The 24,197-nt window shown below is 31.9% G+C and overlaps 1 protein-coding gene across 1 annotated transcript in view; it reads left to right on the top strand.

Annotated features, from left to right (window-relative positions):
* The window catches only part of MRPL39 (mitochondrial ribosomal protein L39), a 28,155-nt gene extending 8,532 nt beyond the window's left edge, over window positions 1–19,623 (top strand). The window contains exons 6-10 of the mRNA XM_074300573.1: window positions 3,370–3,482; window positions 8,237–8,302; window positions 13,500–13,653; window positions 17,415–17,462; window positions 19,527–19,623. Of these exons, the coding sequence (XP_074156674.1) occupies window positions 3,370–3,482; window positions 8,237–8,302; window positions 13,500–13,653; window positions 17,415–17,462; window positions 19,527–19,574 (429 nt within the window). The 3' untranslated portion in view covers window positions 19,575–19,623. The remainder of the gene's footprint in view (window positions 1–3,369; window positions 3,483–8,236; window positions 8,303–13,499; window positions 13,654–17,414; window positions 17,463–19,526) is intronic.
* Window positions 19,624–24,197: the final 4,574 nt, after the last annotated feature.

Genomic DNA, 24,197 nt, shown 5'->3' with positions numbered 1-24,197 from the left:
TTTTCCTTTCTTGATTAATTTCTGTATCACAGAAATGACATTATTGAACTAAAGGACTCTCCCTCTCCTAATTTTATCTTATGATTCTATAATCTTACTTTTTTAGTGACTCTTTACCACAGGAGACTTGTTTCTTTTCCTTAAGTGATCTTTAGCACTAATCTTATCCTAAGTGAAAATAAACTAGTCAGAGGAGTTCCCTTTTAGAGACTAAGTTGGAATTGGAGGACCTGGTCTATTACCAGATTTGCCTATTATCCCAAGCCACTTTCCAGTCTCATAATTGGACACTCATATTATACCCAAGATTTTAGTAATAAGCTGGAAAGGACTTGAGCTACAACTTTTTTAGGTAATCTGAAAGAGAGCTTCTGAAGGAGACATATCCTTAGCCAGTCTAGAATTCACATCAAAAAGTTCAATAGGGTAAAAGAAACAGATTATGAAAGTGGCCAAGGGGTCAGCTTTAAGAAGAGGAGCAAGTATTCATTTTGAAAATTAAAATTTGACCAGTTTTTAAAATATCAGAGTAACTGTCTTTTTTGACTTATAAAATTAAAATTATTTAAAGCTGTATTTTGCAACCATTTTTTATTAATATCTTTTGTATTTTGTAATCACCATAGTTTCTCAGTATTCCTACTTCTTCCTTCTCTAAGAGAGCAATCCCATATAGCAAGTATTATTTTTAAAAGAGGAAAAATGAATACAACTGAGTAATAAAATTAATAATAAAATAAAAAGTCTTAAAATGTATATAGCATATAATATTTGTAGACCTTTCATGTCTGCAGAGTGATAGAAGGTAGGATAGAAGTGTCTATTCATCTCTCTTCTTTTGGGCTATATTTGTTCTTTATAATTTTGTGTCATTCACTTTTGCTATGTTTTTGTGGTTTGTCTGTGTGTGTGTGTGTGTATATATATATATATATATATATATATATACACAAACATGCAAATATTAAAGTATATATTTATATATACATGTATATACATATGCATACATGCTTCTCTGTAGTCCTTACGTGTATCATTTATCATTATTTTACTGTACTATTCTGTTACATCTGTATATCACAGTTTGACATTTCTCAATCAAATGAGCCTCTACTTTGTTTGCAATTCTTTGCTATCATATGAAGTTCTATAAATATTTTGATGTATGTGAGAATTTCCTTCAGTAGCCTTTTTGAGGTATAATGGAATCCTTGGGTCAAAGGGTTTTGGACATTTTAATCACTTTCATTTCATGTACAGAAAAAAAAGTGAACATAGCATGTATTGATTTACATTCAGAATCCTTAGATCTTTTTCTGGATGAGATGGCATTTTCTTTTATTGGGATTGCTTCTGATCATTGAACCGCTGAGAAGAACCAAGCCTTTTATAGTTGATCATCACACATTCTTGGCTCTTAATGTGTACAGTTTCTGCTTGTTTGATTCAATAGCAGTTCATGTACTTTCAGTTTTTCAACAATTTTTATCAAATAGTAAAGCTTTTGCCAAATAATTTTTATTTAACTGGGTTGTTGAGTTCCATTGTTTTTTATTTTTCCTTGGCTTATTTGTTCCAATTATTTACCTTTATGATGTAAAAAGTTAGAGAATCCACCCCAAATATTCAAAGGGACTATTTGTGTCCAACCTTTGACAGAACATTCTGAGGTCATATTGGTTTGATCAGCCACAGTTGGACACACTAACTTGACTCTAATATAGTGATGTCATTTTGATCCTCTTTGAGAATGAAGGATAGTAAAAATATTTTTAATCAATACCACATCTTTGTCCTTTCCTCTTTTCACAATTTTTCTTGACATCTACCTGTTTTTATTTTTCCAAAATAAATTTGTTAGGATTTTATTTCATTCTGTTGAATATGTTTTTTTAAAAAAGAGTTAATATTTTATTTTCCCCCAGTTATATGCAAAATAATTTTTACTTTTTTTTTTTTTTTTTTTTTTTTTTTACATTTTGAGTTAAAAATTCATTTCCACCTCCCATTGAGAGGCAAGTGATATGATAAAGAAGATGCTTGTGCACTCATGCAAAACATTTCTGTTTGTCATGTTGGGGGGGTAAAAAACTCCCAAGAAAAATGAAAACAAAGAAAAAGTATCTTTTAACCTGCATTCAAACTCTTATCAGTTCCTTCTCTAGAGATGGAAAACATTGTATCATGAATCCTTCGGGAATGTCTTGGATCATTCATTGTATTGCTGAGAATAGTTAAATCATTCACAGTTGATCATCATACATTGGTACTGATACTGTGTACAGTGTTCTTGTTCTCTTCATTTCATTTTTCATAATTTCATGTAAGAATGCAGGTTTTTCTGATAGCATCCTACTCATCATTTATTAAATGGTAATAGTATTGTCACAATCATATGCACTAACTTGTTCAGTCATTCTTCAAGTGATGGGCATCCCTTTAATTTCCATTTTTTGCCACCATCTGCTATAAATATTTTTGTATAAGTAGATCCTTTTCCTTTTCTGTTTCCATTTTTTAATCTCTTTGGGATACAGACCTAGTCGTGATAGTGCTGAACAAGTTGGTGTATATGATTGTGACAGAATACTATTGTAATTTAAGAAAACTCTTCTTAGATTTTGCATATTTTTGAAAATAAAACATTTTGATGGAAAAAGTTATTTGGTAAAAGTATATTAAACATGATAGTGTTCTTTCCTTTCCCCTTTATTATTGAATTAAAATATACAAAAAGTTAGTACATGTTTTCATCAGTGGCATGCTCCTTGAAATTTTTACCATTCACTTCCATTTTATAAAATCAACAGAAATGCATTTTTAAAATGGGATTTTTTCAGTAATTTGTGCTGGAACTGAATGGAATTGTATTTTTATCAAATCTTTCTAAATGACCTAAATCCTATGAATAACATTGGAAGAATGATTAAGAGCAGAAATTTTATCTTGTGATTTAGAAGCATTCACTTCTCAAATAGAATAATTACAAATCATTTCCCACTGAGATGAGTTCCTTAAGGATTAGTATGTAATTATTTTGTTACATTTGTATATAAGATCAAATTATATTTATCTGCTTTATAACTATTCTATAATTCTAAGTTTCCAGTATTACAATGGTTTTCTCATCAACTAGTCCAAATAATTTTAATTTTTTACTATGTAAGATTTGTATAGATTAGAAATATAGTACCCCCATAATTTATATAGATATAGGGCATAATATGTTAGAAAAATCAAAAGAGATTTCATGCTAATGATTTTGGACATCTATGTTGAAAGAATATACAGAGATTTTAACTAGGTGCTAATGATTTTGAAATTTTGAGTTGTGAAATATTACTGAATGTTTATGCTTTAATTTTGAAGGAACACCTGCGTTCTTTCACGAAGGATGTTCGTGCCTTAATTAATAGAGATCTTCCATTTGAAACTTTGGATGTTGATGCAAATTGTGCATTAAAAATATTTCAACATAACAAGTAAGTGCTACTTTTTGAAAATTCCAAAATAATCTTAAATGACCCAGGATTATTCTTTAAAACCCTTTTTAAAATATCTGCATGAAAAAGAACTTTTAACCTAAGTACCCTTAAACTTTTTCACTCTTTGTTTTACTTCAGTGAGATAAGCTAGATTTTTTATTTTTCTATTTAATTTTTTGGCACGATCTCTTTCAGAAACTCTGTTCTCTTCTTTTAAATTCTTCCAAGACTCATCTCTCACCCTGTTCCAAAATATAAGAGCAAAAGATAAGGAATGTAAATCACAATTAGTATTACATTCCATATTCCACCTCTGTGCTTTTGATGAGGCTCTTGACAAGTCACAGCAGTACCTGCAATGCAAGCTGTTCTTAACGCCACTTCTTAGGATGTTTAGTCTTTTTCACAACTCAGCTCAAATGCCATATCTTACATGAGTAAGATAACCTTCTAGCTATCAATGTCTTTCCCCTTTTCCCCACTCAAAAATTCTTTCTGTTTACTTTGTATATATTTATTTTTGTATAATTATATATTTACATAGTTTTCTCCTGCTAGAATTGAAGCTCCCTGAGAGCATCAAAACTTTACTTTTCTTTTTGTATGATCAGCATTGCTAGCACAATGCCTGGTACCTAGTATATGTTTTAAATGCTTGTTAATTGATAACATAAAATTTGTTTCTGTGAAAAATTCAATACTTCTCTGTTTATACTTTTGAATTGTAGCCAAATTAGACTTGTGATGTCCTTTGGAATAAATTTAGATGAAGGTAGCTAGGAGAGCAGTACTGGAAACTGTTGTGGTGGGCTGGGGCTTACTCATGTAGTCCCTTAGTAATTCCAACACTGGTGTTGGAATTAAATGAAATACTTACGGAAGCCATTACATAGAAAATATATTATCAGTTCAGATTTACATAGTCTTCCTCCCTATACTATGGACGTGCATCTGGTCAGCATGACAGTAGCTTATTTTGCCTTTAAATGTCCACTAAGTATGAATGTAGGTATTTATGTCTTTAGTGAATAGGAAGCTATGTAAGTGTAGTCTGAGCCCACCAGGGAATTGTAACAATGATAGTTTGAATCTTACTCCTGTGGGCTGATCAAGTCTTAGGAAGGGATTCCTTTTTAGGGGAAAAAAATGAGCTTAATCTAAGTGTCTGAAGACAACAAATAAAACCATGGCTTCCCCACATCAGAAGAATCTTTGCTCATATTTCAGTGATCTGTTCTATTTAGTAGATGATGATTACTACGATATGCAGAATTAACACCAGGAATATCAAGACTGCACAAATGATGGTGCCTGTGGCACATTAATAGTTCTTTAATCATGAGTTAGAGTCATCTCTAGGAAGTAAGAGGTCATTACCTTCTTGCATGCAGCCAGTTCCCAGTCTCGTTGATTTGCCCCATACCACCAAACATCGGTGTTCCCTGGCCTACTAGTCAGAGCATCTTCTTCCCTGAGTGCCTTTTGGGGAAAGAATATCAAGTTTTTCAATAGAGGATTCTGGTTAAGGAACTGTTCATTGTGTCACAGAAGCTGGATAAGGACTTCCCTCACCTTCATCTAAGTACTCAGGATTACAAATAAATAACTGTATCTGGAAGAAAAGGAATCCTTTAGCTAACGTGTTGGTAATCTTGATGATAATAGTTTTACCTTTCATATGCAATCCTTTCCTGGCTTCTAGAAAGTGGGACACTTGAACTTGGTGGTCAGGGTGGTGATAATAAAGCTATTGACTAAAGGGGTTAGTCTTTTCCTGTGAGAAAAGTTAAGAGGGCTGATTTGCCAGTTGGGCACAAGGTTAGGGCCTCAAGGGTTAATTGAGTGATCTGATCGGTAAAAGAAACTCAATTGGACAGTAGTAGCTCTCTTCCTTAGAGGAATCATGGGTCCAATAAATCTTAGATTCTGTCCTTTCTCAGATATGAAATAATTTTTGGTTCTTGGTAAAATACTTAGTTCTCAAAGTTATCTTTTCCCTACGTATAAAATGGGAAATGCAGTATTCATACTGCCTCACTTAATTCTTCTAAGGTAAGCACTTTGTAAACAAAAAATATATAAAGAAATATGTTATTCTTCCTCTACTCATACTTGGCCAGCCTGGATAAGAAGTGACAACTTGGAAATATAGAGATGAGATTTTGGTGGATGGGAGTTCTTATGGCATCTGGACTTTGTTGTGTAGTGAAAATCAGCAAGAGTAGGGAGTTAATAGCAGCTTCTTTGAACAATATTTAAAATGGGGGGGGTGGGAAAGATGTGTTCTAGAGGTTTTAGTTTTTAGGGAAAATGTAGGAAAGTATAGTCAAATGATAGAAACTTTTAAATGGATTGGCTTCTTTGTAGGCTCCTTTGGTGAGAATTTGTACTATTGGAGAATGAAGATGATTTGAGAGGTGATGATGTTGATGAGTGGAGAAATTGTTTCAATCAATTGTCTCAGTCTCAATATAATTGACTCAGTCTTTACTTCAGTTTCATCATCAATAGTATGAGGGAGTTTTATTAGGTTATTTCAGTTCCTTTCCAATTCTAAATATGTGATCTTGTAATTATGCCATTTTTTTTTTTTTACCTTGTACATACATTAACATTGTCATCACTGTATTGAGAGTGCCATTTTTTTTACCTTGTACATTAACATTGTCATCTCTAGATTGAGATACAAGTTTTTCATTAACATATTAAGATACATATGTCTTTGTGCTCATCACTATGTAAAGCCAATTTTTATCTACCAATAGGGAATTCACTTACTGAAGAGAAATTCTCTTAACACAATGACAGAAGGAGGGAACAAGCATTTATTAAATGCCCACTATGTGCCAGGTACTGTGCTAAGTACTTTACAAGTATTATCTTATTTGATCCTTACAACAGTCTTAGGAATTAGCTGCTATTATCATCCCAATTTTACAGTTAAGGAAGGAAACCAAGACAATCAGAGCTTAAGTGATTTACCTAGGGTCACACATCTATTAAGTTCTGAGGTCACATTACACTTCAGATCTTTCAGAATTCAGACCCAATGCAACACTTAATTGCTACTACCAAGCTTTTTCTGTTATGGCTAGAAAAACTCCAATCTTAATTTATTTTTCAGCTGTAGTAATTAGGTTTATATGTGGTACGTAATAGCATCTGTTACTTTTTTCTTTTTAGCAGGTTTTGTTTTGTCTTTTTTATTTATTGTTCTCAATTGTATTTTATTTAATTTTGTAATTCTCAGTTGTATTTTATTTATTTTTGTAATTCATATCAAATTTTTTTTTTGAAGCAGATAGGCTGTATGACTTTAAATAAAGTAAAATGTCAAGTATCATTGTATTATCTTAGCCTATGCTATTCTTTATAATCAACTGGGCTGTTCCCTAGCTTGAAGATTGAAAGTTGATTCTAATATATGAAAAACAGAGATGATTAGAGTAATTATTTCAACTTCATCTTTGCAGAGAAAATTTTAAAATTTTTTTCATTTAAATTTTTTAAGCTGACACAAAAGCATTCTATAAGAAAAGGCAGCAAATACTTGGAAACGTAGTTATTCTATAAACAATATGAAAAAGTATTAAATAATTAGCTAAATGTTGAATTACACATGAATTATTGGTAATATATTTAAAAGATTATATGTATAATCTTTTATTTATTATAATTATATTAATTATATATTATTATATAATATACATATTAATTAATATAATTATAATAAAGAAAATATTGCATATTATATATAATTAATATAATTATAATAAATACAAGATTATATATATAAATAAAAGTTAAAAGGCTATTTGATGCATACTTTTATGAATTTTTAAAAGTAGCTGTAACTTGGTAACCTTTTATTGTTTGATGAAGTTCAGTATCAGGCTATAGTATGCTTATGTGAATATCTAGGTGAATTTTTGCTTAATGCCATTAGTTTATTATATAGGATCCAGAAATGAACTGGAATATATGTGGAATATGTTCCTCCATTTGTTTGGGGAAATTCCCAGAAGATTAAAATAATTCCACAACCATATCAGGAAAATCAAACTCAATTTTCAGGGCTTTCTTAGATTAAATCCAAAACTCTATGGGCTATTGTTCAAATTGACACAATCACCTTGGAATCATTCTGTGATTCTATCTTTCCCAAATTTAAAAATCAAATTGGGACTTTGTCTACTCTAGACCATAACCTAGCGTAAACTCATTTTTTGGTGCAGGCATCATTTACTTATATAAATATCTGATTACATTTTGGTGCTTCACATTATAGTAAAGACTCAAACAGGTTTTTTAAATCAGTTTTAGACATAATTATTAATAGTTATATTTTCACTCTGTTTACTTTCCTTTTCCTGAGAGTTGATCTTTTTGACTGATGATTTGCTATAGTTGTTGAGTCCAAGTTATTAAGAACTAATAGATATTGGTATTCCCACAATATAAATTGATCTTAGTAATGGTCAGGATGTTTCTGCAATTGGAGGTTTACTTTTCCATATTGTATATTTGTTATTTTTTGAATTAAATGCAGTAAACATTAATTAATTAAATGTAATTCAATTAAACATAAACCAAGTGCCCTGAGAGAGGTACAGATTGCTGTGAAGTAACTGGAGTAGGAATTGCACATATCTAGTTATGGGGACAATTTGTAAATTTTTTTTGTGTTATCACTAATGTGAGTGAAAAAATAACATCTCTACAATTTTTTTCTCCCTTTCATTTTTGTTAAGGTATAAAATGGAATTTATAGAAGAGAAAGCATCAGAGAATCCTGAAAGAATAGTAAAATTACACAGGTAACTAAAGTTAAAGTGATCTTTAGGAAAACAAGTTTATTGAATAAACAGCTGAAATAATTAACTATTTTCCTTTTATATTCTTACTACTTTGCTTATGAAGGGGGTACTTCATATGTTGAAAGATTTTCATTGCTTTTTGAATCTGTGTAACTTCATTCTTCACTCAGATGTTTCTTTTTACTTCTCAGTTTCATTAGTGATTTAGAGCACTTTTTTCCCCCCCATATGACTGGATAGTTCTAATTTCTTGTGAAAACTGCTTGTTCATATCCCTTGATTATTTATAAGTTGGGGAATGGCTCTTATTTTTGTAAATTTGATCAGTTCCCTATATATTTGGGAGATGAAGTCTTTGTAAGAAAAACTTGTAAAAATTTTTGATATTACTTCATTTTCTTTTGGCAAAATTTAGTTTCTCCAATTAATCTATTTTGATTAGGTTTGTTTTTGTTTTTATGACATTATGATTGCAGTCTCTTGCATTTTTTACTTCAGCTGAACCATATTAGATTCTGCTTCAGCCCCTTATTATAACCCTGTCTGTGTTGGATATTGTTGGATTCTAGTTTTTTATGAGTGAACTCATCTCATTCATATTCACTGTGAGTGCTGTGTATTTCTCTCCACACCATTTTCTTCTGTTTATCTTCTCTTTCTTTTTATCCTGTCCCTCTTCAAAAGGCTTTTTTGCTTCTGACTGTTACTACCCTTAATCTGTTTTTCCCCCCTTATTCCCCTCCCCTTTTTTCCTTTTGGTTAAGATAGATTATACACAGTTAAATGATTAGATAGCTATATAGGTAGGTAGATGTAGATAAAAATATGTCTATCAGTATTTATTCATTTTCTTCCCTCTTTCAATTAATTCCAATGAGAGTAAGATTCAAGCATTACCCTTCGTGTCTTCCCTTCTTTTCTCTCCATTATAAAAGTTCTTTACATAACTCTTATGTGAGATTTTCCTCATTCTTCTTCTATCTAACCTCTTCTCCCAGGGCATCCTTCTTTCTCACTCCATTTTTTTAGATCATCTCAGCATTGTCAACTCAAACATGAATGTCCTCGACATTTGATGTTCAGTCATTTTAGTTGTGTCTGAGTCTCTGTAACCTTAGTTGGGGTTTTCTTGACAGAGATATTAGAATGATTTGCCATTTCCTGCTGTAGCTCATTTTACAGATAAGAACCTAAGGCAAACTGAGCTATAAAGTTTTGAAGCCAGATTTGAATGCAGGAAGAGAACTCTTCCAACTTCAGGCCTAGTACTCTATCCATTGTGTCTCCTATCTGTCCTCTATATGTAGATTCCTAACTGCCCTAATAAAGTTCTTAAGAGTTATGAGTCATCTTCCCATATAGAAATGAAAACAGTTTAATTTTATTGAGATCCTTTTAAAAGGCCAGTATTTCATTAAATGTCTTTTCCCCTTGAAAAATTATACTCAGTTTTGCTTGTTAGCTTTTTTGACTTCTGGTATATTGTATCCTATGCTCTCTGCTCCTTTAATGTAGAAATTGCTAACTATTGTGTGATCCTGACTGTGATAGATATATGTGAATTGTTTCTTTCTGCTTGCTTGACGTGGTAACTCTCAATTTGGCTATAAAATCCTGGGAAATTTTCATTTCTTTTAGGAAATGATTGGTGGATTCTTTCAGTTTCTGTTTTATACTTAGGATCTAAGATAGTGGATCATTTTTTCTTGATAATTTCTTGAAATGTGATGTCTAGACTCTTTTTACCTGCCCATTAGTTATTTAGATGAGTTGCTTTTCCAATGAAATATTTCACATTTTCTTCTATTTTTTCTTTTTGACTTTGTTTTGTTTCTTGTCTAATGGATAATGTCTAGTAGCCCAATTTTGATTTTTAAGGGATGAATTTTTTCAGTAAGCTTTTGTACCTCTTTTTTCCTAGATAGCTAATTTTCCTTTTTAAGGAGGTCTAGTCATTGAGTTTTGTACATCCTTTTCTATTTGTCCATTTCTGCTTTTTAAGGAGTTCTTCAGTAAATTTGTATGTCTATTATATAATAGGCCAATTCTGTTTTTTAAGGTGTTATTTTCATTATTTTTTCCCTCTGTTTTACCAAGCTGTTAATTCTCTTTTCATAATTTTTGTGCATCTAATTTCATTTCCCAATTTTTCTTCTATTTTTTTCTCTTTCTTTAACTTTTCCAGAAATCCTTGCTGCTTTAAGTCCAATGGCATTTTCCTTTGAGATTTTGCTTATAGATGTTTTCATTGTGCTGCTTTCTTTTAAATTTATGTCTAAGTCTTCCCTGCCACGATAGTAGCTTTTTATGGTCAAGTTATTATTATTATTATTATTTTTTGGTTCATATTTCTAGCTTATTTCTTGATTTTGAACTTTATGTTAAAGTTAAATTCTATCCACCTGGGGGTAAAAGGAGGCCTTGTCCCAAGCTTCAGGCTTCTTTATGCTGCTGTCTTCAGTGCTAATTTTAAGGTTCTGTAAATGTTTGGTGCTTCCAAAATTGTGTGATCCGGGAAGATGTGTAGTCATTACTCTACATCTGGTCTTTATCCAGGAAGGGCTCCTGTTCTCTCTTAATAACAAAAATATAATAAGTGTTAGTGCTTCTTTTTTGACTCTGAAACTGAGACCAGGTTCCTTGTTCTTCTGTGTGCACTAGTGCTCTTCTCTTTCATGAAACTGTGACCAGAGCCCCCTGTTCTCTTACTAACTGCAAATACTCCTCTGTCCTGAAACTCTGACCCAGATCTTCATATGGATAAGAGATTTGCGAGTCAGCTTTAACTATCTAGTATCGGGAAATGGTTCCCTATAATCCGGTCTCTGAGCTAAGAATTCCTCAAGATGCTGCTCTTGTGACATCTCTAAGGCCCACTGCTGTATTTGCTCTAAGCTAGCCCCACCTATAGTGTCCCAGACCTTTCCTACTGACCTACTTGGTTGTCTTAAGCTGGAAAAATGTTTTACCTGACATTTTGTTGATTCCCTCTCCAAAATTTGATTTGAGACATTATTTTAAATTTAGTTGGAAAATTTGCTGGGGTGCTGATTCTACACTGCTTTCTTGGCTCTGCCCTTCACACATATTCTTAAAGGCGTTTTTCATCCTGTTTAATTTTGGGTTGAATGCACTATTCCATTCTTACTTCATTATATATTTAAAATATTGAAATTAGCGGACCAACTTTATGGGTCATCCATTCTGTTACATATTATACTTTTGAAGTAGATCTTCTCCTTTCACTTTGTCTGTCATACTGTTCCTTACCCAAGGTATTTCATTTTTCAGTTTTGTGCATTTTCTTAAGTGTCTTCCTAAGAATCCATCATTTTTTCCTTTCTTTAAAACTTTTAAGGAAAACATATGTAAGCCATTTGTTTTCCTTTATAGACCACCCTCAGTACAGATTTTTTTTTTCCAATTTTTTTTTTTTTTTGGAGGCTGGGGTTAAGTGACTTGCCCAGGGTCACACATCTAGGAAGTGTTAAGTGTCTGAGACCATATTTGAACTCTGGTCCTCCTGAATTCAGGGCTGGTGCTCTATCCACTGCGACACCTAGCTGCCCCCCACCCTCAGTACAGATTGACACATATAGGCAGTAGTATCTTTATGTTGCTTCCCTTCTCTGTTTTACCTTTTCTTGCTCTGTGCAATTTCATCTTCATTGCTGGAGTTCTCTCTCTACTCATCTCTATCTGATTTTCTTTAAGTCTCAACTAAGATTCAGTTTCTTTTTTTTTTTTTACTTGCTACTTTTGCTGTACAACAGAAATCCTTCACCACTTTGAAAAAGCAGCTCAACAAACTAGGGAATATGTTGTTTTCATTCATTTGTTCATTCATCAAGGAGTTATTAACCTATTTTATATAGAGTGCTAAATTTAGTACTAGAGGAGATACAGAGTTTATATAAAAAGAAGTTCCTATCAACCATCATATACTATAGAATACATGAAAATCACCCTAACAATTTACCTATCTTCTTTTTTTTTTTTTTTTAAATATCTTTTTATTTATAAGATATATGTGTGGGTAATTTTACAGCGCTGATAATTGCCAAGCCTTTTGTTCCAACCCCCCCTCCCCCAGATGGCAGGTTGACCAATACATGTTACATATGTTAAAGTATAAATTAAATAAAATATATGTATACATGTCCATACAATTATTTTGCTGTACAAAAAGAATCAGACTTTAAAATAGTGTACAATTAGCCTGTGAAGGAAATAAAAAATGCAGGCAGACAAAAATAGGGGTATTGGGGATTCTATGTAGTGGTTCATAGTCATTTCCCAGATTTCTTTCACTGGGCAGAACTGGTTCAGTTCATTACTGCTCTATTGGAACTGATTTGGTTCATCTCCTTGTTGAATTTGGCCACGTCCCTCAGAATTGATCATCATATAGTATTGTTGTTGAAGTCTATAGTCTCCTGGTCCTGCTCATTTCACTCAGCATAAGATTCAGTTTCTACAGGAACTATTTCTTAGTCCTCCTTAATGTTAATATCTTCCCTCTGTGATTATTTCCAGTTGATCCTGCGTATACCTTCTGTGTACATAGTTTTCATATTATCTTTTCCCCCCATTCTTAAATTGTGAGCTCCTTGAGGAGCTCAGTCCATATCCTGATTTTTGCCTTTTTTTGTATCCTCAAACACTGCTTAACGCAGTGCCTGGCCCATGATAGGTACTTAATAAATGCTGTCTCTGAGCTAAGAACTCCTCAAGATGCTGCTCTTGTGGCATCTCTTAAGGCCCATTGCTGCTGCCCCCGCCACTATATTTGCTCCAAGCTAGCCCCACCTATAGTGTCTCAGATCTTTCCTACTGACCTACTTGCTTGTCTTAAGTGTCTTCCTAAGAATCCATCATTTTTTCCTTTCTTTAAAACTTTTAAGGAAAACATATGTAAGTCATTTGTTTTCCTTTATAGACAACCCTCAGTACAGATTGACACATATAGGCAGTAGTATCTTTATGCTGCTTCCCTTCTCTGTTTTACCTTTTCTTGCTCTGTACAGTTTAAGTGTCTTGGGTTTTCCAGTGGATGTATAGTTCTGGCTCCCACTGAATAGGGATGGATATATGATTGTGGAAAAGAGGCAATAGAATTTTCTGTTAAGTTTTTAAAAATTAATATCAAAAAGTCATTTATAATGTCCTTGATTTTGTTTTTTGTTTTCTTAATAAGATTTGATGACTTTGTGGATGTTAGTGAGGGTCCACTCATTTCAAGGACAAGCATTTGTTTCCAGTATGAAGTTTCAGCAGTTCATAATCTTCAAGATGCCCAGCTAAATCATCTACGAAGATTCCAGGGCCTTTCTTTACCAGTTCACTTAAAAGTAAGTATTTAAAATACAACTTCATTTATAATTAGTTAAGATTACTTTCTGAACTTAATTCTTATTTAATTGAATGGAAATAAAAATTCAGTTTCATTGTATTGTGTAGCCTTAAAGTACTTATAAAGTAACAAGTTTGCTTCCAAGCCTAAATGTTAATGTAAATAAAATTGACCTTTGCCTACTGGCATTTAAAAAAAAAATTATTTTTATTTTTATTGTTTCATATATTGCTATAGTTTGTATTTCCTTTTTCGTCTTCCCAGAGAGTCGTCCCATATGACAAATAGTATCATCTTAGAGAGAAAAAAAAAATTCATATAACTGATTGATAAATTTGAAAAAATCCAAAAAGATGTGTAAATATGTAACACATGGAAATCCCCCACCTCCATAAAGTGGTAGGTTGCAGGAGTAGATGTCCAATTATGTATATGTCTATGTTTCTTCATTCAAATCTAACCTAATCTTTATAATTTTGCTGCACATTAATTTGTTTTTATAATTTAAAAATATTTTAATCCTGTTCAACAAAGTAGATCAATGTTTTCTTTTTATTCTATTCCTCTCCTGCCTCCCTTTTATGTACCTTCTTATCCTATAATTCAGTCCCACCCCTCCCCCCCCAAAAAAAGAATAAAAAGAAAACATTGATTTACTTTGTTGAACAGGTCAGTTTCTGTCCATAATACCTTTTGCCTGCTCTTACTTCTCTTTACTCTTAATTCTACCAGATCTTCCTTTACCCCATTTCCTTGTGTACATTGGAAAATTCTCTTAGTGGTCTCACTCTGTGCTGTTGTTGTCTTTGCCTGCTGCACTTATTTCCTGATTTCTGTTATTTCAGGTGTTTGAGAAACATAATCTCTTCATTTCTTGTTTTCTTTCTAAGAATGTTTTAAACTCTTTATTATTGAAGTCCATTTATTGCTTGGATGGCTCAGATAAAATTTCTAGGCTGGATACACATCCTGAGTATCCTACACTTCATTGTTCTTCTTTTGCAACATATTTCATTCCCCTCACCTTTTTTTAGTGGGTTCAGAATAGTCCTTTCCTTTGTATTTCAAGGTTTTTCTTCTAATGGCTTTGAAGACCTTGTTAAATTGAAAGAAATTGTTAAATTTATTTTCTTTATGCCTTAGAATTTATAGCTTTAAGTTTTTGCTGTTATTTTTTTCTCCCAGAAACCAATCTGAATTCTTTTGATGGGAATTTCATTTTCTATGCAGTTCTATTATTTCCTTCCTTAGCATGTTAAAGTTTTTGTCTTATAATGTTCTTCTGGGAGATGTATGATCCTTAAATTGTTGCTACACATCTTGTCTTTGAGACCAGCATGTTTTTTTTCTGTCATCTTAAGTGGTTTTTTTTTTTTTTTTTTTTTTTTTTTTTAATGTTATTGTTTTCTCCTGTTTTTCTTGTGTTCCTTCATGTCTGTATACTTACATTTCACTCTGTTCTCTCTTTTTGTTTCTTTGGTGAAACTTGCTATTGCAAATTTCAGCTTTTTAATTCTGTTCATGATTTTTCCTATGCAGGATATAAATAATGTTCTTATAATTCTTATTTCTCTTTTAAACTACTGTGTGTGTGTGTGTGTGTGTGTGTGTGTGTGTGTGTGTGTGTGTGTGTGTGTGTGTGAGAGAGAGAGAGAGAGAGAGAGAGAGAGAGAGAGTGTGTATGTATGTGTATAAACTCTGTATGCTTTTTCATTCAAGATCTTCTCACAATTACTTTCTAACTTACTTTCCAAAATTCCTTTCTAACTTCACCTTCCTATCATCCAGTTTTTAAACTTGATGTTCAGGGAAATAGTTACTCAAGTAATTGGTTATTTTGGGGTGCTTTATAAATACATTCACTTTTTGCAGTGAAAATAAAATTCAAATAAAAGTAAACAAAAGTAAGACTACTATGCTGAATTAATTCTGGTTGGTTAGAGTAATAGGTGTTGAGGGTTGGCAGAAGGGGAGCTTACTCTTGTGGACAGTAGAAACTAGTTTGTATATACATATGAAAATGATGGTTCTCTTAAGTTTTTTCTTTTCTTGAGCCCTGAATACTCACCCTCTTCTTGGTGGTAGGCCCACACATAGCAGGGGGAAGATCTAGACATTTGTTATCAATATGGCATAGATGGGGGTGGAGCCCCTATACCTATGCTTACTGATAGAATTCATTCTCCTTTGTGATTAGGTCCAGCGGTACAGTAGTGCAGGAGTACTAGTGATGTTCTTTTGTACTCTTGTTTCAAGTCTCCCTTCTCCTTCTCTTCCCAGGTGAAGCAGTTCACAGAACTGAGCAAGATAGTACAGACTATCTGAAGCCCATCTCAATCACTGATTAGGGTTGGGATATAAAGTTCATACCTTTTTCCTATCTTTGATCTCAGGCTGTATTGTGCTATTCTGTTTTCTTCTTTGTCTTTGGGAAGTAGAGTGTGGTACAGTAGAAAAAATGTTAGATTTGGAATCAGAGTCCTTGTTTTGAGATTTGGCACTGCCACTTACTATGAAGTATGACTTTGGATGAGAACCATTTTACTTTTCTAAAGATTAAAAGGTTAGGCATTATTTTCTTTTTTTATTTTATGTTTAAGATTTATGCTATAACATTTTTAGTAGATTATTTTTATTTGAATAGAATTCAAGCTAAGAAAATTAGATATATAAACTGCTTAATGAAAGCTGGAAAGAACCTGATAATTTTGAGGCAAAAATGGGGAGATAAGCTTTAGCCTACTCTAGTCTCAGCCTCCCTTCTGAATTCATGCCTATAATGGAGTCTCTCCATCCTTCAAATAAGATATTATTTCATGTATGAGTACTTTAGTGATTTCTTTCTTTCTTCCCAGTTCCAGCTGAAAGGAATCTTTTACATATCATAATAATACTTGTACAATTTAATATTCAATTGTGAGCATCTGGTGAGGAAATATATATAAAATACTTAGTAAATGTTTAAGTAGTAAATAAATATTATTGTTATTGTTATTCTTCAATTTAACAAGATCTTTGAGAGTGCTTGTGGTCCATAGCTTAACCTTGTGGCTGATCTCATGCGCCTCTTCATTCTTAGGCAGGCTTCCTCAGACATCAGATCATCCTACTTGGTATATCCTATCAAAGTTTCTTTTCTATTGGCATAGTTTTTGAAAAATTAGGTTCCCCTTTTCAGGCTTTGATGAGGATTTAATTGGCCTTTTTGGAGGATTATTGTTATGTTATTTGTTATATATTATGCTCATATTATGTCATATATTATGCATTATATATATATATATATATATATATATATATATATATAATCATAGTATTAGGGAAATAGAGCTAGAAGGAATCTTAGCCATTGATCTTAGTCATTGAATACATCTCCCTCATTTCTCAGAAGAGAAAACCTAAGTCTCAAGTTAAATGGCTTGCCCAGAATCATATTCTAAGTGTCTGAATGACAGTTTTGAACTCAGGTCTTCCTGATTTCAAATCCATCACTCTGCTATGTCATACCATCTTTTAGAGAAGAAGGTCTGAGTTTAAGTTCTGACTTAGACCCTGGACAAGGCACTTAACTTTTCTGAATCTCAGTTTTCTCATTTGTAAAACATGGATAATAAAGTCTACCTCACAGGGTTATAGTAAGGTTCAAATGAAACACATGTAAAGTTCTTTGGAAACTTTGAAGTGCATTATAAATGCTATTATTATCATCTTCATTTTTATTCTTATGATTAAAATTCATTGAATATTTTTCTTTTCTAGGCACATCATACTATATGGCACAAGCTATTGCAAAGGTCTCAGAAAATAGTAAGTAATAAATAGTATATGTTGCAATTAACTAGATGTCTTCCAGAATAGAAATTGGTTAAAATTTTAAAGGCACATCAGTGAAAATGCTGATGATTGTCCTGATATCTAAAAATGTTGTATTTTATTGCATATTCAGGAGCTTTCTGGCAGAAGACAAGTTTGGGGAGTCTTTATTATTTTATTTTGGTAGTGTTTATTATTTCATGGACAAGATAGAGAATTTAAGAAAATACTTCTGGTTAAAAGAGATACTTTTGGTTAAACTATTTCATAATTTGTGATGTTTTTCATGGTTTTCTTTGTAAACTTAAGCAATGAATATTCAAGGTATTAAATTTTTTTAGATACTTCCACAACTGGGAAAATAAGACACTGATGTGTTGTATATAGTATATGTGTATATATAGTCTAAGCAATCTAATTTGGGCTAATATCCATAAATTGCTTGCAGTCATTAAATTCATTAATAAGGGTACATTATAGTGTCAACTGTAATCATTTGTGTACATTGAAATATTCTTAGTTTATCACATTTTGCGTTTTATTACATTTTGCACATATGTATTAATTATACATTTTTAGTTCTAAGGGACGACTGACACTAATACTTTCAATTTTCTCACCATGACAAAATATTTTTTAAAAAGTAAATAGTATTTAATTTTTTTCAGATTACATGTAAGGATAATTTTTAGCTTTTTTTTTTTTTTTTTTTCAGATTTTTAGTACCAAATTTTTCCTCCCTCCCTTTCATTTCCTCTTCTTACTTTGTTAAGTAACTTGATATAGATTATACATGTGCAATCATGTTAAACATGCTTCCACATTAATCATGTTGTAAAAGAAGAAATAGAATAAAAAGGAAAAATGGCAAAAGTTTGTACATGAGAAAACTATGGACTTAGACCTCCATACTTTGGCCTTACTGTGTTTTTCCTACTAGATCTTCCTGATGCTTCCGAAAGGTCTTTTACTTTAAATCCCATATCAATACCACTTTGGTTTCCACCTTCATAACTTTTATTCATGCTTTTTCTTTCTTGAGTTCCCTTTCCCTTCCTCTTTGCATATTCATTAAAATCCCTCACTTTGGTGTTTGATTATATTTTTAATTCAATTGCTTTTAGAGACTATGTATTTTATTCCTCTTATTTACCTTGTACTTGACACATAGAAGATAAATACATAGTAGTTAAATGCAGTATATAAATATATATTTGAGATTTTTGTTGTTTTTAAAATATGCTATTTGTGGTTTTTTTGTTTGTTGGTTTTTTTGGCAAAAATAGTGGAGTAGTTTATCATTTCCTTTTTCAGTTCATTTTATAGATGAGGAATAGGGTTAAGTGACTTGCCCAGCATTACATAGCTAGAAAGTACCTGAGGCCAGATTTAAATTCAGTAGAATGAATTTTCCTGACCTTAAGCCTGGCACTTTATCCTACTACACCATTTAGTTGCCTTAACACTTAATGAAATTACTAATAGGTATTCCCAGTTTTGGAAAATTAGCCCAAATTCATTATTATCCATAACATTTATACTTGCTAATATGTAATAATAATATAAGATAATTATTCTCTTGCATCCATGGAAAGGATGGCTTGCTTACTATTATGCTTTTTAAACATGTATCAGTGGTAATTTTAGATGAAGAAAATAAAAGGAATAAATCAAGAAAAATATTTCTGATTATTAAGTTATAGAACTTTATATATATATGTATACATATACATATATATACACACATATGGAGATAGATACAGAGAGAATAGAGTAGAAGGTTAAATAAAGAATGGCTGTGAATCTAGTAAATAAAGAGTAGAAATCATTGTTTTGTAATATTTTACAGACCTTAGCCTTTTTACCTTAGTAATTGATATCTTAAATATACTTGACAAATGACTAAATTTTATTAGGATCAGTACTGACCACTTTGCTTATTTTTGTAAAGCAACGATTGACTTGCTATTTATTTCAAGTAAATATAGTGTATTTTGAAAATGATTTAGATTATAAACCTGTAAGCTTCTGTAAAGTAATTGCCTTAATATTTTACAGGTAACAGAAGATGAAAATAAAGAAACAATAGGAAATGCAGCTGTTTGAGCATACCTGGATTTTAAAAATATGGAAAATAAATTAAAATTTAAAAATATTTTTATATTTGTTTGTATGTGTTTACAAAGATGCTTAAACTGAATTGTATAGTGGAGAGAGCTGAATTTGGTGTCAGACCCTGCTACTTAAAGTCTATAGCCTTGACTACGTGACTTATATGAAGCTCAATTTTCTCATTTGTATAGTCAATGGGTTGCACTTTTCTTTGGTGCTCTTAAATTGGGCCCATGAACTTGTTCCTGAAAAAATATTTTAATAACTCTTTCAATTAATTGAAACCTCAAGCATAAACATTATTATGAGAAAGGATCAAGAGCCTTCACACACTGACAGATATGTTTCTGATACAAAAGGTTAAGACTGCATTAAATGACTTTTAGGGTCTTTTTTGATTCTAAATCTGTGATTCTGTTGCAGAAAGCTTTATGTTTCAGCTATCAAAAAAATAAATGAATATTCTTTCTTTGAGAAATATATTTTATTAATTGATTTATTAAACATATGCAAATAATGAAATAATATGAATAAAATTTTATAAATACATTTTATTAATATTTAAATTAAGTAAGTTGAGCAGTTTTTATCAGCTGAGTTAAAACCAGATCAAATCAGGGTTCTGATGTTATAGTTAAATAATTATTTAAATGTGGGTTAATTTTTTTCTGCTACTTTTTATATTCCTTCCTAGATTAGAATTTACTCTTAAAGATGTTGTCATTTTCATTAACTTTTTAATGTTTTTTCTTTGTATTAGTCATATTGTGAAAAATGTCTTGTTTTTCAAATGTATATTTTCTAAGTTGAATTAAGAATTTTTTGAAAAAAAGTGGAATAGCTTAATTCATAATAGTGATGATGGTTAGTTAATGAAAAGTTGAACTATATGGCATCTATAACATATTCAATTCATTTGGAAGTTCATCTTAAAATTCGATTTCATTTTATGGATGTATAGGTTTCATCAATGTAGGTATCCCCTTCACACATGACAATTCCTGAGAGTTTTTATGGTAAAAAACAATTCATCAAGCTTCAAAGCATCAGAGTTGTTGTTTCTTGAAGAAGATAAAGTTGAATTCTGTTGCTGGGCCCATATTCAGTCTTAAATAATTAGTATTAAATTTAATCTTAGATTTTGAAGGTAAAGTTTTACTAATTAACTTTTTAACATGCTTGTTTTTCGTCTAAAAACATCTAAATAAATTTACTTTTAGTGGATTTTAGTGATTGATGACTTAGTCATGAGATGATAATGAACAAAGTAATTAGCTGACAAGGAGTCCTGATTTTTTAATATCAGTGGAACAGCTGCATATATATGTTGTATAAATACACATATTCACATACATGCAAACACATACACACATGCATATATATATATATATATATATATATATATATATATATATATATATATATATACACATATACATCATACAGAAGAGACAGAGAGAGAGCGCTAGCTAACTGTTAACAATATAAGAGTAGGAAGAGAACTGAGAGGCCATCTGTTACAAACCAGACAAACAAGTTGTCCAGTCCCTAGAAAACCTCCAATGAGGGAAGTACCTATATCCTTTTGGGGCTGTCTATTCTGCTTTTGAATAATTCTAATTGTTAGGAAGTTTTTTGTAAAGAGCCAGAACTCTGGAGAAGTATATTTGAAAGAAGTATACTTGAAACAAGGTGTTAACTAAGAGGAATTGATGAGACAATGGTTATCTAATTTACATATATACTTAGTACTTATCATGGGGATATAATGGTTCTCATAAGTTCACACATGCATGGTGTGCTGTAATGATGTAATTGTAATCGAATATATAAAGGCTAAGAAGGACTGGAAGGGAGACATTCCATCTCCCACCATCCTGGTGGCTCTCCTGCCTCCTGCTTTTCTCCACTGAGAACAAAGCCCATCTGAAGGTCCCCCAGAAAACTAACCAGGCCCCAGATAATAAAGACTTCGGATTTTATTCCTGACTATTCTTGTGATTATTCTGCTGAAACCAAGGCCCATTCAGAGGACTTCCAGAAAGCTAGGTGGAACATTTTTTTTCTTATATCAAATATAAATATGCCCCTTGCAACTTCCAACTTATTGATCTAGGGTTTGCCCTCCAGGACAAGGAGAATTAAATTTAATCTATGCCCTTAAAATAATTGAAGAAGTCTAACATGGCTTCCTTAGGTTGTCTTCAGGGTAATAAACATCTTCAGTTACTTACAGTTATGTTTATTTTCTAGTTCTCTCACTTTCTTGATCATTCTTCTTGTCCCTATCTTCTTAAGAATGTGACATATTATTGCAGATGGAACCTAATCATAAAGTTTTTTGTGTTGTCTTTTTAGCCTTCTGCACTCCCATATAACATTGCTTATTCATATTGAGTTCGCAGGTTCACTAACCCCATCACAAAGCTTTTTTTGGAACATCAAATAAACAAAATACCCCAAACTGCTGTGTAAGTAGGCAGTTGTGAACTTATTTAGCTTATCTTTCCCCTATTATATTTCACCCTACTTAAATCTTGTAAATTAATTTATTATTGACTGTCTTTTGGGATCTGAGCTCTGTCATTTGAGCTTTGTGGTATTTTCAAATTGATGAAAATATCTGACTTCACCAAGGTTGTTGCTAAACATATTCATCACAAGATGCCTATCTCCAAGTTTGCTGTAATATGGTCATTCTTTAATTCCAGTCATTGTACCAATTCCATTTTTACCTATTATCTCTTAGCTCACTAAGCTTAGCCAATTAGGCCACAGTTATAGAAGTCTTTATTATGCTGATAATACGCAGTTTTATTACCATGCTTAATAGGGGAAAAAAGGAAATAAGTTAATCTACATGAGCTGTTCTTGATCAAGCTGTAGTGGCTTTTAATAAGCCTTGTTTCCTTTCTGTGCTTACAAATTATTTTCTTAATATATTCTAAAAATTTTCCAGAAATAGGTTTTTATAGATTTATTATATATTTAATATTATTATATATAATATATAAATACATATTACATGTAATATATATAAATATATTACATATATATCATATGTATATACATACATAACACACACATATATTTTAGACCCCACTATCAATAATGACAAATTGCTGTTGTAAAATACTGAGACTCAAGATATAAACATGAGATGCTTCTGTCTGACTTTTATCTTGCTGAATTCCAGGAACTTTGATTCAATTTGCTTTATGCTAGGCTCTTTCAGCACATTTAGGGGATAAGGTTTTATTTAGCCAACAGAAGCAGACAAGAGAAGATAGTTAACCCACACAGTTTCTCCTTGCCCTCCGAAGTGTTGGCGTTTTTTTTTTAGTAGCCAGAGGCAGACATTCATTCCTCCTCCTGCCCCACACATACACAAGATATAATTGCTAAAGATAAAATCTAGTTATGTAATGAGGTCTACATTCTTTCATCTTACTATTTATTACTTTTCAGGATCTTCCAAATTTCCTGGAGGCCCTGTAGTTGACTCATAGGTTATTGTCTTTTTAGAATTGATATTCTTTACATTTTAGTCTATGGTATTTAGGATAGGAAAATACTTTTGGTAACCTCTACATGAAATTTAGGGGCAGCTATGTGTCTCAGTGGACACAGAGCTGAACCTGAAGTCAGGAAGTCTCATCTTCCTGAGTGCAAATCTGGCCTCAGTTGCTTACCCATTGGTGTGCTCCTAGGCAAGTCAATTAACTCTGCTTCAGTTCCTCATCCTTAAAATTGAACTGGAGAAGAAAATAGTGAGCCACTCCAGTGTCTTTGCCAAGAAAACCGCAAATGAGATCTTGGAATCAGACACAACTAAAGTGAACAAGAAAATTTGAAATTTAGCTTTTTTTTTCAATGAGGAAAAAGCAGCATTCTGAGGAGGGGTCCATAAGTTTCATGAAATTATCAAAGGGGGCTTTGACAAAAATGGAGTTAAGAGGAAGAAAAAGCATCTATGGGAGCTGATGAGATAGCTAAATCAAATAGTACAGAAAAAGAAGGGATGAAAGCCCAAGACAGGGCCTTTGCAAACTAGAGAGCATGATTTGAATGAGGATCCAGCAAAGTCTGAGACAGAGAAAGAGATGTTAAAAAGGTAGGAAGAGAACAGGAGAAAGTGGTCTAAAAATAGATTATCATGGAAGAGAGAGTGATAAAAGTGTCAAAGGCTAAAGAGTTAAAGAGAACAAGGACTGGGAAAAAGGCAACTAAGATCATTAGTGACTTTCGAGAGAGCAGTTAAGGTGGGAATAGTACTTATAGTAAAGATTGAGCCAATATAATAATAATGCTACTTAGATGAATTTTTTCAATGCCATACCAAACTACCAAAGAAAGATATCAAATCAGGAACAAATAGATTATAAGCACAATATACAAACGAAAATGGAAATAGTTGTGTTGGTAAAGTAGATCTTAGCTACTGGAGTAAATTCAACAACAATAAAAATCATAACGCAACAAATCTGAAGGCATTTTCACAGAAATTAAGTATAGACTAACGTCAAATCATTAAACACAATTAACTTCAAATGATTTAGGTATAAAGAGTGATTTTATAAACAAATTAGAAGATCAAGGAGTAACTACATTTCAGAC

This window comes from Sminthopsis crassicaudata, chromosome 3, assembly GCF_048593235.1.
Source record: "Sminthopsis crassicaudata isolate SCR6 chromosome 3, ASM4859323v1, whole genome shotgun sequence".
NCBI lineage: Eukaryota > Metazoa > Chordata > Mammalia > Dasyuromorphia > Dasyuridae > Sminthopsis > Sminthopsis crassicaudata.
This window is presented reverse-complemented; position numbering and strand designations above follow the sequence as displayed.